Source organism: Vipera ursinii, assembly GCF_947247035.1.
Source record: "Vipera ursinii genome assembly, chromosome: 10".
Classification (NCBI taxonomy): domain Eukaryota; kingdom Metazoa; phylum Chordata; class Lepidosauria; order Squamata; family Viperidae; genus Vipera; species Vipera ursinii.
Window position 1 is genome coordinate 21,492,622 of NC_139520.1, and position 27,620 is coordinate 21,520,241.

The 27,620-nt window shown below is 43.9% G+C and overlaps 1 protein-coding gene across 2 annotated transcripts; it reads right to left on the reverse strand.

Moving 5' to 3' along the window:
- Positions 1 to 306: 306 nt before the first annotated feature.
- Positions 307 to 24,646, reverse strand: ZCCHC14 (zinc finger CCHC-type containing 14). Of its 2 annotated transcripts, XM_083370463.1 has the most exons (13): positions 23,560 to 24,646; positions 19,962 to 20,088; positions 13,200 to 13,273; positions 10,475 to 10,546; positions 10,122 to 10,231; positions 8,571 to 8,665; positions 8,404 to 8,458; positions 7,581 to 7,866; positions 6,938 to 7,029; positions 6,073 to 6,197; positions 5,697 to 5,837; positions 4,188 to 5,612; positions 307 to 3,280 (listed from the first exon to the last, which is right to left on the reverse strand). In XM_083370463.1, exons 1-13 carry the CDS (start codon positions 24,133 to 24,135, stop codon positions 3,225 to 3,227), a joined length of 3,234 nt encoding a protein of 1,077 aa, XP_083226589.1. In that variant the 5' UTR covers positions 24,136 to 24,646; the 3' UTR covers positions 307 to 3,224. The 2 variants fall into 2 exon arrangements, with proteins under 2 accessions (XP_083226589.1, XP_083226588.1); XM_083370462.1 differs by having other exon boundaries at positions 4,188 to 5,837.
- Positions 24,647 to 27,620: the final 2,974 nt, after the last annotated feature.

Genomic DNA, 27,620 nt, shown 5'->3' on the forward strand with positions numbered 1-27,620 from the left:
AATCAGGCTGAATCTTAGTCCGCTGCAAGCGCTCGGCCTGCCAGCCAGCTTGTAGTTTGGGAATTAACCTATGCAGGGTTTGCTTTCAAAATTGTCACTGTGAGATCTCACTGTAAAAATGTAATGTCTTCTGTGCAACTTCAAACCATCAACAAGGATAACTGGAAAGACACTGGGGTCTTTTATTTATTTATTTTTCAGTACATTAAGTTTACTCAGATAAAAACATTCTAAAAATGTACAATTTTACCTTTAACAAAGTATAATAAAACATAAAAATCCCAATACCAGAATACTTGACATTTACAGTTCAAAATCATATTGGGTAAATATTAAATATTTACAAAACTCTTGATATTTATATAAAGTTTCGTGCACATTTTGTAATACTAGGAGCAAAAGAAATGGCTCGAAACGGGCAAAAGGCATCCCTCTTGCTCCAAACGGAGAGTCATAACTGGAACACACGTTAACCTGCCATTTGGGGACATAAATGTTTATTAACAGAATTCGCTTTACGGAGAGTACTCCAAAGGAAGATGTGGGTAGTGGTAGCTTCCTGAATTGCTGCCATCTTTTAATTTCTGCTTCCAGGTAAGAGAGAGCCTGTTAATAAGAGGGTGCAGATACGTCTACTTGTCTGCACCTTTGGCTAGCACAAGGAATCTAATCATTTTAGGGTCATCTCAGCCTTGAAATGAGGTGCATCTGGGAGAGCTTTTCCTCTACATGTCTTAAGTGTGTTTATTTCAGGACAATATGGAAGGCATCGTTTTTAACAGAATTAGAAAGCTGCTCTCTTAATCAGATGCTAGTCTTGTAGTGCTCCATTAGGCTCTCGTTAATTAACTCCCATACCTGGCAAGTATCTTACAGTACAGTCAGTGAAAATAATCTTCCTTCAATGCAGTGTGTCTTGATTTTTTAGCAAGGAAATGCTTCATCCCTCTAGGGCAGGATTTTGGGCAATCCTGCATGTGCTGTTTTGTTTTTTTTAACATGAATTGAGTCACATTCCTTCAAGTCCATCAGTGCAAAGTTGCAACCAAACTGAGGCACACAGTTAGTATGTTCTAAGAAAGTGTTTGTTCTTCCGTGTGAGGCCTGCATGGACATTTCTTCCTGTGTGAAACACTGCCAACCTCTTCTGAGTAGTGGAGAATGTGAATGGAGAACTACAAGGCAAACCTATTGCTCTCAGAAGCGAAACAAAGTCCGATCAGGTTTTCTTCTGGGGATTCCGCTGCATTTTCTCTGCTATTATCAAAGTGGTTCTCTTCGAAAGTTGGAGGGCTGACCGAGTGGCTTTTTTCCCATGGGAAAGAAAATCACTTTTTTTAATTGCACAGAGGTGACAGGCAAGTTTCTAGAGGCTTCCCAATTAAGAAAACCAATCAGATTTTTATTCTGCTAAGCTTGTGGGATGGTAGGATTCCTTTTTTTATGGACATTTGGCTCTTAGCATATATTTCAGACTAATAAAAAGTATTTTCAGCTTTAAGAATAAACATGAACTGAAAGATGTAATAACCATGGCAGGATGCTTCTACTCATGGCAAGATCATTAAGGCCACGTAAATTGCTGAGTTCCCATCCACTTTGAATAGTGTGTTTTGATTTTCCTAACAGTAGCCAGGTATAGCAGCAGCCTCAATCATTCAGGGCACTACAAATGGATTTTACACATTATGATCTTGGCATACTGATTTTAACAGCAGCCACATTACACCCGAGTTTGGAGCGAATAAAGTTCAACGTCTGTCTCACACCCATCTAACCCTGTTTTGGTGAAGCCGAAGTGAGATGGAAACGGAATACTCCATTGCATAGAAATAACGGATGTCAGATGCAGGCATGCCAGAATATCAGTGTCCAAGGCAACAGACCAGCTCAGGAATGGAACTCGCCACTGCTTTGCGGAAAGCAGTGTGCAATTATTGGCACTGCCACTCCTACTGGTTCAGAGGGGACCTCTCTTCTACTACAAAACAGCCATTTAAAAAATGGGGAGAGCCAGCCAATCCCGTCCTACATGACTTATGAACTGAGGCAGCCCAGATGATGAAGCAAGGTGTGCAGCAGGGAGAATAAATTTTTAAAAACCGTTGCCTCCCTTTGACAGGTAAATCCACATTGTTTCAACCCCTTTGGATAAGCGCTACTGGCTGCTACATAGCTACCAAAGCTAAATTTTTTATAGCTCATATCGAATGAAATAGGCAAACTATAAACCTTCCTAAGTAATGAAACGGTATGCTACTGTACTGTATTTGACGCTGTGCCTTCTAAACCCAACAAATTCCTGGAAGAGTCTGAATTTTAAAATTTATTACAGATGCAGAACACCATTTCCTATGGCAGAAACTGCTGAACTGTTAACACTTCCTTAAGTTGTAGAAGAGGATTTTTAAAAACAATCAAACAAACAAACCACCACAGAGTCTCTGGCACTAGACCCTTGGAGACTAAGTTTAATCCACTGCTGGTAACTTAGTCTTACGTTAAGAGTAATTGCTGACCAACGTGGTGTAACTTTCCAGAATGAAGCGTTCACCTCGGTTCTTTGGGAAGAAAAAGAGGGTGAGGTTTTTTCCCTTTATGAGAAGACCCACGTAGCCTGCTGGTGCCTGATCCCAACACCTCTTCCTCCCCTGACCTCAGTTTGCTAGAGGTGCAGATAGTCAGACCAGAATTATACATTCTTCTGTAGTGCAACCCTTTAAAATCCCAGAGTGTAGTGCCTGATTTATTTTGAGAGGGGAAAAAAAGATATGTTTCTCTAGCTTCTGAGGTTGAGTCCAGCAGGCGAATGGCAGCGGCTGCCCCACTGGCCTTCAGCTCTCACTCCAACTCCAGACTATAACGTAGCTGCCCAGGAGTTTAATTTTTCAGCATGGAAGGTGAAATTATGGCAACATTCTTCGGCAAAAGTGCAGCAGTTTCCATACAACAGAAAAGAGAGTTGGCCAGTCTCGCCTATCTTCGGGGAGATCCAACATCTGTTATTGTTTTGGCAATTTCAGGAAAAAAAGGGCTTCAAAGCCCCCCCCCCCCAACGACCCCCAAAGTTTCAGTTCCTTCCTAGGGTTGAAGTAGAGCACCTTTGGATTAAAAAAATAACATTAATTAAGCTCAACAGATAGACTCCCTATGTTCCAATCTGAAGTTTCCTAATTATTTCATGGCCTTGTTGCCATCACAAAATATTGCATCTGAAGTTAAGGTCAGTCCGTGGACTCTAAACTCTCAGCCGGGGGAGCGTATTTTAACCGAAATGTACCTGAAGGAAAAAGAAGGAATGTTAAATTAGCACGTTTTACAATCTGGATTGTAGGAATCCCAACTCAGATCCGTAGATTCTCAGATAACCAGGAACACAACACAGGTAATCCTCGACTTGCAACCACAACTGGGAGTAAGGAAGCTGTTAAGCAGGTCGTGCCCAGTTTTACAACTATTACTTAAGTGAATCCCTGCAGTTGTTAAGTGAGGCACGCCTTCATTAAGCGAATCCGGCTTCCCCCACTGGTCAGAAGCCGGCTGGGGAAGGTCACAAGTGGTGATCACGTGACCCTGGGAAGCCACACACACCCCCTCAATCATAAATACATGCTGGTTGCCAAGCCTCCAAATTTCAATCCAAAGACCCTGGGGAGGCTACGCTGAGTGTGAGTCATCTTTCAGTGCCGCTGCAACTTCAAGCGGCCACTGGCCGTAAGTCAAGGACCACCTGTAGCGGTTCACCTTATGGGCAGCATTTTCTGAAGGAAGCCAAGACCCCTGGGGGGCTACCCTGGCTGCCTTCCCATCTCGGCCTCCTCATGCCAAGATAAGCCTTTACCCCTTCAGCTTCTTTCCTACTACAGAACACTCGAAAAACGATTCGTTTTTTATATTCTGCCTTTCTTCTCGTCCTCACGATAACCTTCTAAAGTAGACAGGGCAGAGGGCGGGGCACTTGCACCCGGGCCTTCTGCTCCCCAGCCCGTGTCCTTCACAACCACAGACCAGTGCTCCTACTAGGGCCATTCGGGGACCGGTTCAAACCTGGCCAAAAACGGCAAATTCACACTTGCATTTTCAACAGGGTTTGTTGTCTCTCCTGGTGCCCAGAACCGCAGGCCCTGACTGCTTTTATTTTGGGGGGGGGGCGCTAACTACCTCCATCAAGCCCTGCCCTGCCTCACCTTGTCGATTGAAATCCATCGGGGGCTGTTTGCAGTCCTGAGCTCGGTGGCCGCTGGCTCCACAGTTGTAGCAGGAGAGGTTCCCGGGCTTCTTGTGTCCCGAGCCCCCACCGTGGTTCGCCATCCCCTGGGCCTGGTACACCCCTGCAGTGCCGGCCATGAAGCTTTGCATGGGGGGCACTGCAAAGGCGGACTGTCCGCTCATGAGGGAGTCCGGCGTGGGGCCGCCGCTGTACGGAGAGTGAACCATGGGGAAGGCTGAGCTGCTGCTGTACTGCTGGGTGTTGACGTAGCCATTGCTGCACAGAGGGCTGAAGGGCAGGAAGGGGAACGTAAACATCGACGGTCCTGAAAAGGGGTGCTGGAAGTAGTTGGTGTAGCTCACAGTCATGCCACTGGAGCCGCAGTTCCCGCTGCAGCCGCAGGAACTGCAGACCATGCAGCCAGGCGGCTGCTGCTGCTGGTGGTGGTGATGGTGGTGGTGGCTGTTCTGGTTAGGGACGGGCACGTTCCCCGCGGAGCCGCCCCCGCCGTAGAAGCTGTTCTCTGCAGCCGAGGAGAGCGTGGGGCTGGAGCTGGGAGGGGGGCAGTTGGGCAGGCTGCCCATGTTGGCGAAGGAGGTGGCGAGGTGGCTGCTGGAAGACGCGCTGGGGTTGCTGTTCGCACAGAAGGTGCTGCTGGGCATGGGGGCCACCGGCATGCCGCTCATGGCGGAAAAGGCCACTTTGGTGTTGGCGGTGTACAGAGCCGTCCGAGGGCTGATTATTGCTGGGGAGACGCTGAATTGCATACTGTTGGAGCAGGACGGCTGCCCCGCCAGGGTGGCATCGGTGGGCACGGACGAGGAGACCAGGAGCTTGATGGGGGGGCGGGCCATGTGGAAGACCGTGCTCGAGGTGACGGTGGCTGTGGTGCTGGTTTCCACCAGGATGCCCGGCGGTTGGGATGGTTTCGCCACTCGGTCCAGCATGGGCGCATGGACCAATTTGGATCTCGGTCCGAAATGAATGGAGGGCGTGGAGGAGCCGTTTTCAGGGACAGCCGAGAGGACTTGGAGGGGCTGATGCAGAGACGTCGGGATCCGATCCGCCAGGGTGTTTCCAAAGCTCTTCTCCATCTTGACACTATTATGAGCGGGCCCGGCTGAGAACTTTGTCCTCTCCTCTAAAGGTAAAAGCGAGTGCATAGGCGAAGAAAGGAGCTTCAGGTCTGCGTTTCCGCGCTCGGATTTGTGCATAGAGTTCAATATTCGAATCGGAGTGGCCATCATTTGTCCTGGCAAGGGGTGGTGAGTGGACGGACTAGACCCTGCCTCGTTCTGCACGGGCAAAACCTGAGCGGTGGGCCGGGCCAAGCTGGAGCCGAAGTGATTCAGGATCATGACCGGCTTCTCTTTCTCCGAGGGCTCCGGGTGAATCTCCACACCTGCAAGGCAAACGGGATCAGCTGCATCACCCCAGCCGAAGGGAGGCACAGGGGCTGCCAGAGAGTGAACAGGGATGCCCTTACGCCTCTCATTCTCCTCAGCGCTGTCCGAACTTTCTTCCCGGGGCTGCATCCCCATGGGGCTGGAGGAGGAGCTGGAGGACTCTGAGGAGCTGCCTTCGCAGGGGGTGGTGGTGACCGTCTGATCCACGTCCACGTGCAGTTCTTGAGGGAGGAAAGCAGAAATCCTGATCAGAAAAAGGTGAGTGCTGCGACTAAGCAAGTTGCTTTTGTAAAGGAAGACCTAACCTTGGAAGTCACAGATTTGAGCAGAAAACAAGACAAGAGCCCTTTTCGGGATCACTCAGTCTTAGCTTGGTCCCTCAAGAGGCAGATGAGGAAAGGCTCCAGGCACTACTAATGGGGGAAGCCCACTCCTCTGACACGGGGACCCCTTTACCTGTGGCATGGTTCCCACGAATGTTCTGCATGGGGTTGATGTGAGTGGTGGGAGGAACTCTGGCCACCCCAGAGCTCACAGATGGGGAGGGGGCCGGGTTCATGGTCCGCTTCTCTGACTTTTCTCTGCCGTTAAAAAAAGGTTGGGAAAACAGTTGAATACTGTCATCATCGTCATCATATGTCTTCTAGCCAGACCGCAATTTTCAGATACCTCCATGAGTCATCCCTTTCCCAACACGGATTAACAGGTGGTTTTTCTATGAGATCGTTGAGACCATTCAGAGCTAGTACAGGCACAGATCCTTCAGAGGCGGCTCAAAGTTCCGATGATCCTGAACAAAAGGTGCTTCTGCCAGGTTCTAGTTCTAGAACATTTTAAGTACATTAAACCCACCATCACACGGCTTCAACCCAGCTGCGCGGTGATTGGCTCACTATGACGACACTGCAGTCCTGTGACCCTGATTTCCAGGGTTCCCTGCTGGCTTCCCGCTAAGTCAATGGGGGAGCTGGCAGAAGTCCAAAGTTGCAGTCAAATAATGTTCTCACTTGACAATGGCAACTGGACTGCCAGCATCACCATATACAAATGCTTTACAGCCGTGTTGCTTGGTGACAGCACTGCCTTCGTAAGTTAAGGACTACCTATACTGACCACGGGAACAGAAATTGAATGACCTCCTCCATCTAGTCTTAAAGTTGTCAAGGTTGCAGACCCCTAATCTAGGATCAAATCTGTCCCAGTTCTTTTTTAAGAACGTACAATACAATTCTGAGTTGCTGGGAATCATGTCTTAAAAACCAAGTTTCTTTAGAATTAGGTACAAATCACCCTGAGGGGAAACCTGCAAGCTGACGCTTACTTTTCCAGTTCCAGCTGGGTCTTGAGTTTCTTCTTTGCTCCCATGGTGAGTGTTTCAAACTTATTAAGATCTTCTTCGGTGAGGCTCAAGAACTTGTGGAGAAAGGCAAATAATCAGCACATTTTTTAAAACATAAAAGCATTTGTCAAATCGAGAATATTGAGAGGCAGGCATGATGAACTGGGATACATCCCAATAAGAGAGAGAATAATATTAAAATGATAAAAAGCAGCCTTGCACTGAATTCAGTGTATAGCTAAAGATATCCCAAAATACTCAAGATTAAAAATCTACTAGAAGATGCACATCAGAGCTGCTCTAGGTTTAAGTGACATGATTCACCTCCACCAGAGGGCACCCCAGTATCATTTTTAAACCAGAATAAGATTGTCGCAGCTTTACAACATACCTCTGCAAAGACCTACTACAAAAGCCATTTTAAAAGTGGCATTCCCCTCAATAAAGCCTACACTGGTGCAGCTCTTTCCCAGATTATTGAGAGATTCTGTTCGCTAGAAATTCAATTTGTGAATTGTGAAACTGAATAGGGAAGGGGAAAGGGAAAAGGGAAAGGGAAAGGAAGGGAAGGTAAAAATAGAAATAGAGAAAACACTGTATTCTTCTGGTGAGGCCTGCATCTTACCTTCTCCATTGTCAACTGTTTAAAAACCGGATAGTACTTGTGCAACCGGAGTTTTCGCAGCCAATCTAAAATTCCTTTTTGCTCCTGGGCCTGTGGGTTTTGTGAGCTCGGAGTCATTAAAACAGGGGAAGAGTTTTCTATCTGGGTGCGGCTACATGCTAATGTGGGTCCGGCCCCGCCTGAATGAGAGCAGTGGGAGAGGGCAACGGCTGTGGCGGCCGGATGGGGCAGGTGGTGCTGAAGACTGTTCTGTGTGGCCTGGACGCCTGCAACCCCACAGATGGGCCTGTAAGAGAGCAGGAAAGCCAAATAGGAAGGAATCATTCTCTAGGAAGTAAGGGAACCACAGGTAGTCCTCGAGTTATGACTGTAATCGAGCCCCCACAATTACTGCCATGTGTCGTGACAGTCGTAAAGCGGGTGACGTGACCGATTTTATGACCTTTTTTGCAATGTTCTTATTGCAAAAAAGTTCATAAAATCGGGTTCAGTCACGTCACCCGCTTTACGACTGTCGCGACTCATGAACGGTGCGGTTGTTAAGTGAATGCATTGCTCACTAAGGGATGTGGGGTTTTTTTTTTGCTGAAAACTGGAACAAATGCCAGCAAAAATGAAAATGCCTCAGCAGGGCAGGGAGGGAGCCTTGCTCAAGCCTTGTAACGTGAGCAAGAGGAGGAACTCGTAAGAATACGAAGCGTGGAATTCACGAAAACGAGAAGGCTGCCTGGGAATTAACCAAAGCCATTTCCCCTAATTACACAGGAAGTGGAACTACATTTCAGTTTTTCTGCATTATACCTGCTCCCTAAATTCATCTCACCTTCCAGAAGCACCCAGCGTCGTACCCACTTTGTAATGGGAAGAATTGCCAGTACCTAAAAACAAGGACATCACAGTATTTAGAGAGTTATTATCTGGCTAAATCTTTTTTTATATATACATATATTTTGGGAGAAGGTTGAGGTGGCGCTTGCTCTTGAAACTCACTTGAACTGTGAAATTGTGGGGAGTGACATGAAGTGCTGAAAAATTTCTTGACGTGGTCATTTTTCCAGACATGGGACGGTAATGATGCCAAATACCTGCAAAATTATTGTGGAGTATAATGTTTTCTTAGCTTCAGGCAAAACAAAACTAAGGCAGCAATGCTGTCAAAAATAACTCATTAGGAAATTACAAATATATAAAGTATTGAAGTCATGAGACAGCCACGATCCTCCCTGTGTGTGGGTTAAATCTGCCGAGACAATCAATTTAGAATTACAGGTAGACATTGACTTATGACCATTTGTTTAATGACCATTACAACAGTGTTGAAAAAAATGAGCTATAGCTGATCCTCACACTTGGAACTGTTACGAGTGTTGATAGGTGAAGCCAGAATCTCTTAACAACCCATGACTGGCTTAACAGCATCACTTAGGGACAGAGGTTCAACTCCCGATTGTGGTCATAAACCAAGGACTAGATTAAAATCTTTTCGCACATTAAAGTTCTTATAAGCAAACAACTCTGCTCACATAGTTTAATTAATTGCTTCTACCAACCAAACAGGAGTTTCCAGAGTTTTGACTCTGGCTTTCCGCTGATGCCCTATTATTTTTTTAAGCAGACTTGCCTTACCAGATGCAGCTGGCCCTTAAGATTTATTTTTTTCTGCCAAAGTTATTCATTTTTCTCATTACTCTACCTACACAATACCTCTTTTTAAGTTCTTTGAAAGAGCTTCCTGTCTGTTCCCAAATCTAGTACAAGCTTCTCAGACTGCTAAAAAATCAGAGGCCTCTTTAGATGGGAGCCACACATATGTTGCAGTGGGTTAATTAAATAAATAAAACGCTTCAGAGTGATCGATCCCGTGATTCTCACTTGTCTGGCTCTTATCAGCTTCAATCATCTCAAAGCCTTCTTGTTTCCTGAAATAACCCACTTTTTTTCCCTCTTTCCATCTGAAGTTGTCCCTCCAAGCTGTTTTTCTTACTTTTATTCCTTCTTCAAAGCTTGCTTTATCTGGGAAACTTCTCAAATAACCCTAGAGTGCATGTATGTTTGTAATTTCAGCAAAGCAACTGCAATTAAAACAATGGTAGGCCTCTCAAAGGGAAGACCTATTAAACCTGATCCTGTGCAGTGCTAATTAGAAAGATGGATCTGGGCCCGAAATTATGCACTTCCAAGGAACCAACTCCCCACTCCCCACTCCACCCCCGGTCCCCCAAAGGGACTGCATGAATTCCTACTGAGTAGACTTGTGTGAGGACTCTGCAGTACAGAATAACAGAACCAGGCACTGCTAATGAAAGCAGAAGGTAGATGCGCCATATGAGAATCTAAGCAGGGTTTCATAATCTGTGCTAAGAAACTATACTAAGTAACTGCAACCAAAGCAAGGGATGAAGCTATGGCAACTAACTGTGGTTATTAAATAAGTTATTACTTTATTAATTAGTTACACATTCATTAACCGAACAATAAAATAATAACTGAAAGTCACACACCCGCATGCAGATAAATTTCAGAAACAAATTCAAAGTATACCTAAGGTCTGATTCCAAGTCCATATGGCTTCTTTCTAAGTAAAATGAATCTGGACCAGCTAGAAAAGGAATGAATTTCTCCAAATTTTCTTCTGGACACAACTGACCTAACTAAGAAAGAAAATGTTGGTTTTGATTATTGGCATTTTACTTTATTGCTGTCAGCTGCTGCTCAGAATCGAGTAGCACATGAATTGATTACTTAAAATATTCAGTATGAAACTGACATTTAGCATGCAAAAAGTAATCTTACTGTGTGGTTTTTTTTAAAAAAAAAAAAGCTGTGCAAGATACACTATATATATGTGCTTCCAAATGTACCTTAAAAACACCAATCGTACAAAACCATTTTACCTTTGAAATGAAATCAGTCACTTCGGCAGAAGACTTTGTTACCACCGTCACTGAGGAATCAGACCACAAGACCTAAGGAAACAACAACAACAAAAAACCCTTGGTCACCTTAACCGTTCTCAGAATGGACGTATGGGGCTGGGCCATGCACCGTGGGGCAATTCTGCCGGCGTTTCTGAAGGTTAACGGTCCATGTTTCTCCCAAAGTGGACTTAAACCAGGGCTCCTCACCCTTGGCAACCTTTAAGACTTGTGGACTTCCACTCCTAGAATTCTGACTGGCTGAGGGATTCTGGGAGTGGAAATCCACAAGTCTTAAAGGTTGCCAAGGTTGAAGACCCCTGACTTAAACAATTCCACTGGCGTGATGCTTTATCCCAACACCGCGTGAAGCAAACCCGGCTTGGGTTTATTAATCTGCAGCTGCTTTTCTGCACAAAATACATTCCATGTGGAATATCCATTCTAAAAACCTTGCAGTGGCCAGGGCTCTTACCTGAGCCAGGTAAAAATTAGCCTGCCAGCAACTTTTAATGATAATATCCTTGTTTTCTTCATCAATTTGTATAGTACTGTAATCAAAAGACTGTGGGCAAGATATTGTCCCTTTGTTGCTCTCTTGTATATATTTACACCTGATCCAAGATCAGAATGACAGAACTATTCTTCAAATAAACAAAGTGTGCTTTAGAAGTATGTTTGGTCTCGTATTGGTAAGACAGGCAATATTGGTATTCCTCGACTTACAACTATTAGTTTAGCGCCGGTTCAAGGTTATAACGGCTCCAAAAAATGGGAGGTACAGCCAGTCCCCGCTTACAGTTGCTGCAGCATCCCCAGGGTCACATGATCAATATTTAGGCACTTGGTAAGTGTTGATGGCAGCACCACATCCTGGGCTCAACGTGATTGCAATCTGTAACCTTCCCAGCCATCTTCCAGTAAGCAAAGTCGACAGGAGAAACCAGATATGTGCCATGACCGTGTGATTCACTTAACAACCGCAGTGATTTGCTTAACAACCATGGCAAAAAAGGTCATAAAATCAGGCACGACTCACTAAAAATAACCTTGCTTAGCAATGGAAATTCTGCTCCCGGAATTGTGAATGTTGAGGACTTATATTGCAATTGTCCTTTCCAAACCTCGGGGAAGGGCATCTGGTCCAGACTCCTATCAGGAGATGACCCAAACTCCTGAGCTAGGAGGGTTTGTAAGAGAGGATGGATCAAATCCCACTAAATCTGCATCCTTTTCTCCCTGCAGGTTCAACCAGCTATCTGAGAACATCTCGTGAAAGTCCACAGAAGCCGAGCGATTAGCTGAACTAACATGTACTTATAATACAAGACACAGACGAACCCAGTGTGTGTTTTGCACGTATTCTAGAGGCTTTGGGGACAGGTGGGGAAATGCTGCCACTATCCTTTTTAAAAACAAGCAGGGATGCGATGAGCAGGAAGTTTCCACACGGTATTAACCACCAAATCCGTTTTTCCAGCCTCGAGGATACTGCCAAAAGCACTGATGGGAGGAAAGAGTTTCAAAATACATTACGCAATTCAGGAATTTCCTTTTTCCAGCCCTTGCTTAACTTAAACTAAGAAACAGAAATGGGCAGGCAGCGTCTATTCTTCCTGGGGCTTTGTTGATTTCTTTTGCTTCCCCTGGCTCTCTCTCTCTCTCTCTCTCTCTCTCTCTCTCTCACACACACACACACACACACACACACACACACAGAGGAAGCCTGCGAGGGGAAGAACAGCGATCCTGGATGCGTTCATTTACGAGACTTTTTGATTGCTTTTCTTCCACATATTTGCAAAGAAGAAAAGTGCCACCAAAATCCGATCAGAAGTCCACGGTTAGGATAACGTCTCCAGGAAAGGCATGCTGAAACACTGACCTCCTTGCTAGCCCCTCGGTTTGCTGTCGGCTTTCCTAATATTCATGTTATTTACGTGAGCTTCTGAAGTCAGGAAGTTCTGCATAGGTTTCCTCTGCAAGTCTGCCAGCGGAGGACTTACAGCCTGCTCTCAGGGGCAAAGCGAACAAGAACAGGAGCAGCTTTTTCACGGAAACCCATTTCTATAGACCGAGTTAAAGTTCAGATTGTACACCTTTCCTTATTTTTAGACTAGAGAGGGCAGTTGGCACATGACATGTCCTCAAGCTAGATTCTCAGGGGATGGAGTTTATAGTCTAAACAGATCAAAATAAAATCATAGGAATTATGGTACTTTCCTTATCCTGTGAATGGAGCTGAATTATGATATTGCACTATTTTTAGATTTAGATATTCAAAACCTCCATTTTTTCTTCTCACTACCTTTGGTACGATTAACCTCAAGGCACGAGATATATACCCAACAACTTTAATAGATATTATTTAATAGGAGGGCACAATGACTGTATTACTGCTTTATCATGGTTACTTTATCACCACTTATGGGGTAAGAGCTGCACGTTAACTTTCCTCTTGTATGTATGCAATTATAAACTAATAATTATAAGCCGACTATTTCCTACAACACAAAATTCTGGTAAATGTCCAAGACACATAATTTTGGAATCAGAGGTAATTTAAAATTGAATATAATATGTATTGAGGGCAAACTATTATTTTAAAGAAAGCATCCCCAAAGGCCTTAAAACAGCATTCTGAATGCTCCACATCTTGTTCCCTTCATCTCTCTTGTATTTCCTTGTAATCTTTGATACTCACCTCAAAAGAATATTCAACAATCCTATCATTCTTCTTGTGTGATAATCCCTTTAATTCCACCTTTTCAACGCTCACTGTTAAAAAAAGAAATGCATGTTACCTATGGAAGAGCCACAGGCCTACTTTCTTTGTTTCATAAGCAGAGAAGGCTGTAGTCATCAGCAATTACTTCTACTGGTCCATATCTGGACAGCAAATTCCATCCAAGATGCCTGGATGCTTTTTGTTGATGCCACACAGGAATGAAGTACAAGCAAGCCAATGTCATGGAACCAAGGTGTCCATTGGAGATTCTCCATCATCCGGGTCATGATTGTCCCAAAGGAACTTTTTCCAAAAGACAACTGGACTTGCTTTTTTTTTCTTTTGAAAAGGAAAAAAGCTTCTTGGATGAGAAGCAAAACGTTTTCACAGAAAAAAAAACAAGACAGTCCATGTACCTTTTGGAAAAAGCACTTTTGTGACAGGCTCACCAAACGTTTGAATCTGAATGGCAAGTTCTAGCTTCAAAAACCAAGATGGCTCCTTATATCATACAGAACATGAAACAATGCATTTGTTAATTATACTGCCTGCCCTCCTTTTCTGCTGCTTTGGGGGAAAAGACCCAACCAGCAGACCAGATTAGCAAGGGAGCTAAGATCTCACAGGTCCCCTGCTGCCCCCAGCCCTGATAATAAAGCCGGGTCTGGAGGGAGTTCAGGAAAATGAGATGGAACTGACCTCACTTGAGGTGGGATGGAGAATGTTCCATAAGGCGGGTGCCATGGCAGAGAAGGCAGACCTCCTTGGGCCTGCCAACTTAATTCCTTAACAGATGGGACCTGCGGCATGCCTTTTGCCTGATCTGATGGGCTAAAAAAATTTTTAGGCAAGCAACAAACGCATGACGAAGTCAGTGTCTTAAAGGTTTTTAATATACATAAAATGCTCATCTTTGAAAAAAGAGTTGACCGATTATCTCCTAGAGTAAAAAATTTTAACATCTTCTGGATAACATGCCAGAAGATAAAAAGGACTTGTTTAAAAATACCCATGTGTGTAATCTGAATATTAATCTCTCTTGGAAAAGCTAACACTGTTTAAAAGCACTTTTCTTAACTAACATTCCTGTTATGTTCTTTCTCGTCTCAAAACACATTTTCTCTCTATGTGGTAAATTAACAGTTGTTAAATGTTTAAAGTTCCTGTTTATTCTATCTTTCTGCAGGAAAGTCATATGAACTGAATCCAGTTGAAGCATCTGGATTAATCAATTGGATTAATGCTTACATTTGTGTCATAATTAAATGTTCTTAATGTTATTTTTCATCTTTTAATTCATAGGATGTAGTTTCCACCTAAACCTTTATCAGAAATTGAACTAATAGGAAAACAGATCATGCCACCAGTAAGCAAATGCTCAATTGTTATTTAGATAACCCCATCACAGGCACGCTAATACCAAGAAAAAACTGAATAGTTTTAAAAGAATACAGAAGAATTGTTTGATTGACTGATATCTTAAAATAACTGCTTGAGGAAAAGAGAAGTATATCCATATTACTAACTTTGCACTAGCTAGCTCTGAAAGAGTCACATGGTTTTATTAGCACTTAGACACAAGAGCACAGAAAGACTATAGATTATAATAGGAAAATAGGATAGTATTCTCTTAATATTTAAACTTGTTTTATACCTAGTCTTTATATGGATCCCACCATAAATTGTGAGAAACAGAAATGTAGCAGCTGCATTTCTTTCTTCTTTCTCTCTGGTCTTACACCAGGAAGATGCCAGAGAGAAAGATGCCAGAGAGACCTACACAAGGATGGCAATGCTAACATATCCAGTTACTACCTTTCTGCTACAAATGCAACCACAGATATGAAACACACATTAGAAACCCATTAAATCCCACTCATGTGGACAACATATGGAACGTTCAGTTCCAATTTACAGTATTAATAGACTTAATTTCCTGTCTGATTCTGCAAATTCATTTCTTTTTTATTTTCAGACCGTGAATAACTTTTTCATGTATTTCCAAAAGCAGGTTCAAGATTAAAAGATCTTGGGTTTCTTTTATTATCCTTGGTTTCCTTTCAATATTAAAAAAAAAGTTAAAATCAAAACAAATATGAATTCAGTGACTAGACAAGTAGTGAAGTCAGCATCTTAAGATAACCACAATGCCCATTAAGTATATTGGGAATTATGAGAAAAACATATAACTGCTATTTTAAAAACATGAGTAATCTCTGGGACAGGAAACTAAAACAGATGAACATTATTTTTGCACAAATAGCCGGAGTTCAATTTATTATACTCTCCGTTAAAAACACGACATTCTTAAACATGTTCTCTAGATAACTGTTTATACTGTTTCATGTATATAGATACATCAAAAACCACAAATATTTTTCAACAAAAAATATCCCATCCACCTGGAACTACGAGTAGCATATGTCTTTCAATCTTCAAGGAAAAAAAATGAGCGTATATACACTTCATTTTAAACTAGGTCTAAAGGGGATATAATCTGCAAGTTTAAATCCTGTACATCAGAGGCCCCCAACCTTTAGGCACCAGGGACCGGTTCTGGGGAGAGAGGTTTTTCCGCAGACCGGAGGGTGCGTGGTTTTCTCTGCTGCCTGCATCACACAGATGGGTCTTTGCTTGTTTGTGTGGACCAGTTGCTGGCATACGTGGCCCGGTACCGGTCCACAGACTGGAGGTTCGGGACCGCTGCTCCACATGAACTACATAAACAATAATAGGTACTGTTCTGTGTCTTTTAAAAAAGTAATCACTAAATCAAATAATATTCTTAGGATGGCCTAGTCTCAATATGCTTGAATTTCTGTAATAATGCTTGACATAACCTATCAACTTAGTTTGAGCTAGCTACGGTATCTACACCACAATAGAATTCCATTCTATGGGGTCACACTTAGGGCAAACATCAAAGGGTTAGGCAGTCATTTACTGTATGGGTTTCACAATGAATACATATGGATTAGAAAGGCCCTAGAGCAGAGGGGTCCATCCCTGGCAACTTTACAACCTGTGAACTTCAACTTCCAGAATTCCTCAGCCAATTCTGGAAGTTGAAGTCCACAACTCTTAAAGTTGCCAAGGTTGACACTCCTGCCCTAGATGACCTCAATATTGTAGTATAATTACAGAAACATACACACATCCCACACACAATAACAGAAAGAAACAGAAGCATTAACACACACACAAAACCCCAAAAAGCTTGGCAACAATTGTAATAGCTGGAAGAGCAAGTAACTGGGCAACCTTCTGCAGATTACTTGCACCAAATCAAAGTACTGAATCACCACGTTTCCAAATACCGGATCCCAGTAAGCTCCAATGAGAGTTTACTGTGAATTCTGCAGAGATGAATATTTTTACCCCCTTCAAAGGAGCGTGGGAGTGGGCAGCTTGCACCTGCACAACTTTCAGAAGCAACTAAACTCCTCAGTCAGCTGAAGCAGAGGAGGAGGAAGCTGAGTGTGCCCTGAGCTGACTAAGGTGTCTCCATCCAGGAGCTGCAGGACCCTACCTCACCCCTCTTCTATACTGGCAAGCCAACTCCATTGCCCAAGCTTGGCTTCGAGCCCTGTTATTCCTGACAATGTCACAAGAGCTTGCAGAATAATAACGCCAGCAGTCAAGAGCAACTTCCTTGTGGTCTAGGGTAGGTTAAGGACTGGCTACTTAACATCTTTGTTACCTGTCATTTTCTCTTATTTCACCCAAGCATCAAACGTCTGTCTCTGAATAGCTCACAATTGTAACGCACACTAACTCTTTATTTTGGCATTACTGTGTTGTTACTTTGGTCTGTGACAGTCAATGAAGATTGACAGGTAAGCCTTAAAGAAGATGCGGGAGATCAGATGACAGGCCGACACAATATTATGCACAAAAAAGGACGATGCCTCAAGTGGTAATCTTTTCAAAATTCAGAAACAAAATCTGTAGGTGCCACAATATCAAAACTGTGAAAAGATAGGGATTTAATGCATTTCAAATGAACACGGATTTCTTTATGAAGGATTTCAACTCCTAAATCACTTCTGCTAAGTATTTAACCTACTGCTGAAAACTATTTTTTTCTCCCTGAATATTCCTCTTTTAGACAATTCTACACTGTACACATTAATTTGAATCTTAATAGCAACAAACCCCCTCACTTCCCAACTACCAGTCATATGCAGTCATATGCAGAATTTATACTCAAAAGAGCTTTGATAAGTAAAAGCAGAACTAAACAACCAATATTTCTTTGGGGTAATTGCAACAAAGTCCGTATTTCTGTTTGTGGGCAAACAATGGTCTGAAATAATGAGCCACCATCTCCTTCCATGACTGCTTCCATGTCTCAGGATAATTCACATCCCCCATCACGCACTGATGCTTTACTTTGAGAAAGCCGCTGGATGCGACTGGTAGCACCTCCTCCAATAACTTGAAAAGGCAGTCATGGTCATAAGCAAAATGAACAGAGTGGCTTGGCCTGGTGGTATCCTTCCACAGATGATATGTATTTTGTGGAACTCACCCGCATCAAAATATCACACAACTACTCCTAATAAATGGCTTGCAAGAAGAAATTATTCAATTGGTAGCTTTATCCAATCACAACCTGAAAATCGTAAATAGTTCAACAGAGTCATAGTGGGATTCTTACAAGCAGTCTTTGTGACCATACCACTTTCCTTTCAGCTGGGTATCAAAATAATGTAATTTCATCAGCACCGTCCCTTCTACTTATTGTTAAAAATAGCATAAGCATGATACGCTAATGAAATGGATATGCTCAATGCAATGAGGTAATGTAATAAATCAATGGTCTTTTCTAAGAGGTGTAGCACAAGCAGTAGTGGAGAAAAACAGCTCCGTCTTCTCTGTTATTCGTCTTCCTTTTCTTTTTTCTTTAGAAAAAAACAAAATGCTGTTTCAGAGTATATTCATGCTGCTGGCCACATGACCATAGAAAATGTCTTCGAGCAACACGGCTCCCTCAGCCAGCAAATGGAGATGAGCACCATGCCCTACAGTCGGACACCTTTCCCTTTAACACTGCAGGACTATGATTATCCTTTGTTCACTGAGTTGCAATCAAATCAACCACAGCTTGGCACGACATCCGAATGCAGTCTTGGGAATCTATAAACCCAAGAACCGCTTCTCACGCTGTACTGCACTTTCTTATAGAGGCACACTAAATAAAACCACTTTGGATCTCCTTTAAGTTTAAATGCGTGCTCAGGTAGTCCTCGGCCTATAGAAGTTCATTTAGTGGCTGTTTGAAGTTACAACAGTGCAAAAAGTGATTTATGACTATTTTTCACATGACCGTTGGGTAGCATCCCCACAATCACGAGATCGAAATTCAGATACTTGGCAACTGACTCATATTTATGACGGTTGCAGTATCCCAGGGTCGTGTGACCGTATTTTGCAACCTCCTGACAAGCCAAGTCAATGGGGAAGCCAGATTCACTTAACAACCATATTACTAACTTAACTGCAGTGATTCACTTAACAACGGTGACAAGAAATGTTGTAACATGAGGTAAAATTCACTTAACAAGGGTTTTGCTTAGCAACAAAAATTTGGGGCTCAATTGTGGTTGTAAGTCGGAGACTACCTGCGTCTTCATTGGAAAATGGACATAACCTTAAAGTAATCTCAGTCCTTCCAAAGCAGAAACAAATGTCCTTTTCCCACCATAAGTAAGTTCTAATTTCTCCTGTTTTGGAAATTACTGCTTGTATGTTATTCTTACAAAATCCAGTAACTTTTGTTTTCAATATTTTAGAATAAATGCTAATGGGGAAAATAGATGAGGCTTCTCTACACAGCGTTAACACTGGTGAAATATTTTATCAGACAGAAAATAATATAGGTTGCCTTAAATAAAATCTCAGGTTTCTTTATCACCCTGATGAGAACACAGCTACACATTGGAAATGTCATTTGAGCTTTACACAATGAGATAGTCATAATGATGCTTCCATACAGATTTGCCATTTCATTAAACTATTGTAAGAGCTTATGGAGTGCAGAGTTCATTTCAACATCTGGTTTAATGTATTTTATCCCACACTATGCTTTTGGAAACTATGCTGTGGTCAAGACATCTGGTAAAGTTCTAAAGAGGCATGCTGCACAGAGAATGAAATATGACTTTCTATCCTGCTTGTTTGTACAAGAGCCAAGGATAAATAATGGTGATCTTTTCATTTAAGGGGCATTGTTTTCAGGGAAACTAAATAATGTAAGAGTTGGAATGTCCATACTTTATCAAATACTGAGTTAGATTCTATGTACCATCCTAGAAGCAAGATCTTCAACATAATGGGGCTACGCATTGCATGAATTACAGCGACTAATCTGTTGCCGTTCAAGTACTTTCTTGTGGAGTGGTATAACTATAGCAGGTAGTTCAGCTTGGCAGCAAGGCTACTCAAAGAACACAGATTCTTCCATGGTCATGAGAATTATTTTCTGAAGGCAAATGGGGAAATGAGTGAAACTCGAGGGTAATAAATTACTCCCATCCATTAAACAGAATCTTCCTGTTCAAAGGCTACCATAACTGATACAGAACAAACTGTTCCTTAGTCTTAAGAGTAACCTATCATTGTTTTGCAATATTAAAAACAGGGGTTTCCTTTATCAATTTATAAGCAATGTTTAAGCAGTCAGACTATGTTCCCACACATGCAAATAGGAATATTGGGCAAAACGTTGGGATGTACCTTTGGAGTGCTTCCCTGAAGGCCTTTTAGGCAATGACTCCTCAATGGAATGTGCTGATGTGTGGAGTGCATTCTCTAAGCTGTTACCCACCACATGATTTATGGGGGTGTCAGATCTTGGAGTGACCTAGGTAAGAGAAAAAGTACAAGAAACCAACCCGTCAATTTGGCTTACGCGAACTAAAAATATTCTTAAAAGTCGTTATTTCTAAAGCAACGTTATTTTCAACTTACTATCATTTAGAAGGCATCTTCAGGCCCCCGAATCTAATTACAGAATGTTAATGCTCATATTTCTGTTATACCTACATTAATTTGCTTTCTATTAAAAGTAATTCTCAAAGCAAAACAATTTGCTGTGTGTCTCAGACACGCTTCTGAGGTAAGGCCACATTTCATTTTGTTTGAAAAGACTTAATAAATCTTGTCCTAATCTCAGTCTTTACTAGTTAAATAATTACAGCGACTGACTTTTAGCAAACACATGGACCAAAAAAGCACCAAGTACTTTCAAGTGCCGCACTTAAGATACCAACTATTATTCTACTTAACCGCAGTTATCTAAGAATGGCTTCTGCTGAGTCAATAGCCTCAGATTCACCGTGTGAATTTTCTCAGCAGGAAATGCAACAAGTGTTCTTTATAGCAGGACACAATTTCTGTAACTCAATATATTCCAAATGCTTTTACAAGGTGGGTTGTTTTTTAAAAAACAGACCACAGGCAAAAGGGGTCAGCCAGACCATGATAGTCGGATCCTAGGTGACCTAATCTGCTTGAAAATTGTTATGGTTCACCATCTAAGCCGTTTTGCCAGCTCCTCCTGGCCAAGATCAAACACCTTCCACACAGTATGCAGCACATTGTTTTCTCCCATTCCTGAGCCGAGGGACACATGCACACAGCTGCATCTGGCCATTCACCATTGCTACACTATAATGCCCAGAGCAAACCGTTTATTTCCAATATATACCTGACCCTATTGCCACTCTAAACATATTGTTTTTTAATACCATACAGGTTTTTATCTTTCTACAAAATATACTTGGCTAAGTAAGTGAAAGTGAAAACAATTTTTATTCTAAATGATGCACGTGCCCATTAACCATGCAGAAACTGGAATTTATAATAGATAGATAGCAGGAATTCAAAAGGTTTTTTAACATTAAATAAAAGAAGGCGAGTATGAGATTTGCTGCCAATGTAACATGCTACAAGGTTATTTGCAGTAAGAATAGTTGTGCTGGGCACAAAAAATGTATCATATCAAGGATTATGCATAATAATGCACCCCGCAAACATTTTATTTCAATTCCATATAACACTAATGCCTCTCTGTGGAATTGTAAATAAACCTACTTAGATTTAGACCCTGTTTTTACAAACTAATGAAATTAGTTATGACAATGTTTCTCCAACTTGGCAACTTTAAAGATGTGTGGACTGTAACATTGTAACTGGTAGCCATGATATAACACTCTAGGAAGCTAGAGACAAAAGAGAAAAACCTACCATGAATTAGTGAGGGAGAAGAACACTTATCAAATGTATCAACTCAGCCTGCTTTTGCCTAAAATCCCAAACTTGATCTGATTCACCCTTTTTTCTTTTGAGAGTTTCAAGTTTGGGATTTGTTAATAACGCGATACATTACCAAATTAAGCATGTTCCACATGGAACCTTTTCTTTGAATTAGCCTATTTTTCCTCAAGTCCTAACATGCATTTTTCTTTTTCTATTAACATTGCAAACTTTTAATTGTCAAAGTTATCAGGAAACTTTGTATCAGAAATACTTTCATAAACTGTTAAATTCAGCTCAACAATGAGTATAAGAGCAAACGTTAAATTTGTTCCATAGCAAACACTAACAAGTAGTTCATCTCTGTGTGTCTTTAAGTTAACACAACTTGGAAAATTAATGCCATCTTTTTAGATTATTATAATTCAGAATGACTCTTATAACGATCTTTAAAACCAGAAATGAATACTGATATTAAAAAAAAATGTAGCACAAAATCCCATTGAATGCTTTTATCCAAACAGGAGTTAATTGGTGTGTGAAAACATTAGATTTTGTTTTACACAATACCTACAGGGATACACAGCACTTTTTATCTCAGTGTATTTTCTGGCTGCTCCTGCAAGTCCCAGCTCTGATTCAAAAGCTTGAATTTGGCAAAGCGTGAAGTATAAATTAGACTTACTTTGTTAATCCCCAGTTAGATTGTTATAGAAACACATGAAGCTAGATGCAGATGCTTACAAATGACATTAAACAAGTATTCAATCAAGAATTTATATCTAACGGTATTTGAAGTATTGTTAGCTGATTCAATTGCTTATATAAATTAATACTTAATCCTGTGTTTTTGTTTGAGAAATGAAAAATTGCCCATGGTATTAAGTTTTGAGAATTAAACCAACTGAGTTTATTCTTTGGAACACAGGATTGTAACAAAAATGTCCTCACACTGGGTTCTGTTTGATGAAATACATAACGTAGACTGTATTAACAGTAGCAACAGAATTAACCCACTCTTACTAGATCAGCGTTCCCCAATTTAATCATGATCCAGGTGCACTGTTCTTTATTCCAACACTGGAGGTTTTTAAGAAGTTGTTTGAAATGATATAGGTTTCCTGCCTGAGCAGGGGGTTGGACTAGATGACCTCAAAGGTTCCTTCCAACTCTGTTTTTCTTATATCCTCAATTTGAACTGCCTGGGGGGGAGGGGGAATCCACACCTGTATGGAAGCAAGATTGTGAAGAGTGGGTTCAAATTCGTATAGTCCAAATGCGGTATAATCTTAAAGAGCATTTACAGGTCTTATATTGAATTTCAGGAGACCACAATGAGAAGAGCAACATGCTTGCCTCAAGCCACTTCTGAGGAATTAAACAACTGTACAAGTTCCTTCCTTCTTGAATTATATCTCTGCATCGGCAAATTTAAAAGCATTCATCACTGCTTACTGATCCCAGTGATTACGAAGCAGCAAACTCTAATAAGAGCCAAAAACATTTAAAATAAAAAAGACACTAAAAGTTTCACATTGAGGACATCATTTAAAATACACACACCACTGAAGGAAATTAACTTTAGCAGGTCCACGTTGCATACTTCCAATGGATTACCACAAGTTGGGAAATAGTTTTAAACAATTGTCACTGATGATGGCCAAAACATCTGTCCAGTCTCAATTCCTGGTTACTAAAACTGTTTCACAAAACCAGGCTGCTTTTTATAAAATAAACAAATGCCTCTTCCCCTAGCTGTATTAACTGGAGAGAAAAAACCCCAATTTAGCTCCGGGGGCCAACATTTGTATTACAATCCCTAGGCCCGACAGGCTGGACAGCTACATAGCTTAGGGACATCTGTATCTTTTGCCAAAGATTGGAGATGCAACTCTCGACTGAAAGACACCCCTTTCCCAAGGGAAAGGAAGTGGGAAGAGGCAGCGGTGGTGAAGACTGTTAGAGACCTAAAAGAGGGGACAGAGAGAACCCCGAACAGCTGCCCTCCCAGCCCCCTTAACCACCGCGGCCTGCATCCCCTCCGGCCCCCTCGTCCCTTCCCAAGCCGGGCACCCACCTTGTGGCACCCAGGGCAGGCGGCCCCCGAGCCGGCCACCCCGGCGGGGGCGCCGGCAGGGGGTCCCTTGGGGGTGCCGGCCAGGAGGCTCTGGATCTTGGTGAGCTCCTGCCTCAGCACCTGCTTCTGGTGGAAGCTGAAGGCCGGGTGGTTGGAGGCCATGGTGAAGAGGAGCAGGAACTCATCGCCGGTGCGGCCCTCGTTGAGCTGCAGCCCGTAGTTGTGGATGACCGAGTCGAGGTGCGTGAGGGTGCGGAAGAGCACGCCGGCCGCCTCGCGGTGCGACGAGCCCAGCAGCGCCAGCGACACCAGCAGCTTGCTGCGCACCACCTCGTCCGTCAGGTTGGTCAGGCCGCCCAGGTCGGCCGCGTTGTTGGCCTTGATCTCCGAGTCGCGCAGCGAGTGGTAGTCCTTGCGCGCCAGGTCCTCCAGGCAGGCGCCCAGGAAGCGCAGCTCCAGCGGGATGCAGAGGTCCAGCAGGCCGCACAGGAACTCCACCCGCTGCGGGGACGGCAGCTCCGAGAACCAGCGGTAGACGCTCTCGCGCTGCAGCCGCGGGCAGCGCTTCTCCACCATGCTGCCCCGCGCCGGCCAGCAGGCCCGCCAGCCGCCCCGCCCGCGAGCGCCCAGCCCGGCCGGGAGGGGGGGGGAGCCGCGGGGTCGCCCGGGCAGGGCCCGAGGGGCGGGGCCTCAGCAGCCCCTGAGGGAGGGGAGCGGGCGGGGGGCCCGTCTGAAGCCTCCTCGGGCCTCCCCGGCGCGCTTCGCGGCTCTCCTCAGGGGGCGGCGACTCCTCCTTCCCGCCGCCGCCTCGGCCCGGGGGCTGCCTCCATCCCTTCCCGCCGAGGGAAAGAAGGCGAGGCGGCAGCAGCGCCACACCCTCGCCGCGCCCGCCTGCTCGCCTTGGCTCTCCGGGATGCGCCGCCTCCGCTGCCCGCCCTCCCGCCCGGCCGGCGCGCGACAAATAATCCCGCGACAGGAGGCGACGCTGCCGGGCGGTGCTTTTCCCCCGCTGCCGTTATACGTGGGAGGGATTCCGCGGGCGGAGGGATCCGATCCGGCGCAGAGGGTGAGGAGGCGCGGCCGGCCAGAGAGGAGCGGGAGGCCGGATCTTCCTCGCCTCGCCCACGCCCCTCTCCCCCTCTCCCCCTCTCGGGCGCGTCACGATTGGGCCGCGTTCGCCTCCGAGGCCCGCCCCTTCACGCCGGCCTTCCTCTCACCACCCACCTAACGGGACTCCGCCCGGCGGCCGCCGCTGTCACTCACGGCTCGCCCCGGGCCCCGCCCTTCGGCGGGTTGCGATTGGCTCTGGCGAGGCCGAAGAGGTGTGGCCGGGAGAGCGCTGTGTCTGCGCGTGTTTCGGACGCGTGCTAACTTGCACTGTCTGACAGGAGGGGGCGGGGGCTCGCCGGTCCATCGCTGACTGATGGGGCGGGGCTTGGGTAACCTAGCAACAGGGAGAGGAACGGCTCCAGAGAGTGAAGAGAGATGGGAAGGGGGGGGGAATAAAAGCTCGGGTTGCCTAGCAACCGGGTCATTAGCACGGAGGGACCCAGGAAACGGCCTGAGGACGGGAGATTCTCTCATGGCCAAGAAGGCTGCACCCCCCCCCGCCCTCCCCAATGACACAGCGACCCTCTGGGGCCAGACAGGCCTACCTCGCAGGGTTGCTGTGAAGGCAGAAACGGAACGTTACATTGTATACAGGGAAGTTACACTGGATCAGCCATGTGGAGAGAAGACGGAGGAATAACAGAAACTGATCTACCAATACAAATATATAAATAAATCAGTAAACAGCCTGAGGGTGGGAGGCTCCTGCATGGCCTTGAAGACCCCTCTCCTTCAGCCAGTGATCCAGACTGACCCACCTGGCAGGGTTGTCGTAGCCCAGGGAATGCATTAGTCTTTCCCACTTCGACCATGTGAAGGAGGGAAGATGGACGCAATTGATAAATACAAATCAATGGAAGCCATAAATGCCTCCCAGGCCCCAAGAAAGCGGAAGGGACCCCTGCCAACTCCTCCCAAAAGGACCACATTGACCGAGACAGCTGAGTGCTTGACCACCTAGGAGAAAGTCCGCATCGTTGTTTAAACTTGGCACCCTATAAATAAGAGGCACTGTCGATGGGGGGGGGGAAGCCACCAAGCCCTGGATTCCCCCCCCTTGCTTTGAGGAGGGGCTGCTACGAATTGAAGGCTTCTGCATTTCTTCCCTGGAGAAATCCACCTGGGGACCAACTTCTGGAGGGCCCACAATCCAGCCGTTTGTGGAAACCAACCTTCGGATTGAGTGGCCATCATAAATGGAGGATTCTGCCATCCAGTGTGAACCCAGACTTCATGTTCCAGGTATTCCACAGTTTCTGATTAGTTGCTTTCCTTTCTAATTAATTCTTTCCTCTTCTCTATAGTTATCCAAATAGGTGAGAGCAATGTTTGTCATCCCTGGCGAGTTTAAGATGGGTGGACTTCAATTCCTTGGCTGAGAAATTCTGGGAGTTGAAGTCCACACATCTTTAAATTCGCCAAGGTTGAGAAACACAGAATAAGAGTCAAGGCCATCTAACATTTACAGGTAGTCCTTGACTTACAACCATAATTAAACCCATCATTTCTGTTGCTAAGCGAACAGAACTTTCTTGCCACAGTTGTTAAGTGAGTCACCACACCCTGGTTGTTAAGTGAATCTATTTCCCCCAATGACTTTGCTTGTCAGAAGGTCACAGAAGGGGACTGCGTGACCCCAGGACACAGCAACTGTCATAAACATGAGTCAGTGGCCAAGCGTCTGAATTTTGATCATGTGACCCTGGGGATGCTGCACCGGTCATAAGTGTGAAAATCAGTCATAAGTCACTGTTTTCAGTGTCGTAAGTTTGAACAGTCACTAAGTGAACTGTTGTAAGTTGAAGACCACCTGTATTTTAGCTAAATAATTTCCTGCCTGCTTCTGGATGTGGCTCGATATTGCTATATTTTGGGATCATTTTCTCCTATCAAGTGAAAGACAATGGATTGTTTCTTTTTAATAGTGAAATGAAATGCCGCATTCATGAGAATGCTTTTTAGATAATCCCATCTGCCTGGTGACTGCATAGGGACAAATATGCTTTAAATCAGTTTAACACAGATTGGTACTGAGTTCACACATTACACTAAATCCCAGCCTGGTGAATAAACAGCTGTTGAGGGTTTCTTCTTCTCTAAAACAAACCAAGCATAGTTCAGTAGGTGGATTAAAAGAAAGAATGGCGTTGCTTACACATGCTTTGCATGTTATAGGAAAAACAGTAATAAAAATTGATTAGAGCTAATCGATAATCTGCGAGTTGCAGTTCCAAATCACACCCGATGTTGGCTGGGGACGTCTGCTTGCCATCTTCCTCTTTGGCCACTGTGGAAAACAGGATGCCGAATAAGAGAGACTTAGTTTAATCTTGGGCAGGCACTTGCATTTTATTATCTTAGATGCCATTAATAAAATAAACAAGGTTGTGGTACTGTATATCGACGTATGGTGGGTGTCCTCTAGTGGCTATTTCCGTGATAGCATTATGCTACAATACAAATCTTCCTTTCCTTGTCCATGAATAGGTTGGTAGAAAAAAGAAAAAAATACGCCTGTACTTGGAAGAAAAAGCTAGAGAAGCAAACAAGGCTTAAACAGAACAAAAATAATACAGTCATGTTGACAGATGCAGCAAAATAGCTAACATCCATATATATGAACATGGCTGAGATTGAAATGTAACCATAAAAAATACAATGAATGAAACCATCATACATCTGAGTTGTTTGTACAAATTTTCATCTAGACTCTCCTATTTCATATTGGCAACCTGTGATTACTAGATAAAAATAATGAGACATTGCTGAATACTTAGGTGTGAATTAAGTATATGAACATTTCAGTTATAAAAACCTGGTGGGACAATTCAGTCATTGCCTTCTGAAAATAACTGAGTGCATCTCCCAATGATAAACTGAGGCTGCAAAGCTAAGTGGGTTTAGTCGAGGCTAAAACCCAGGGAGAAAGACTATAATTGCACAACACAGCA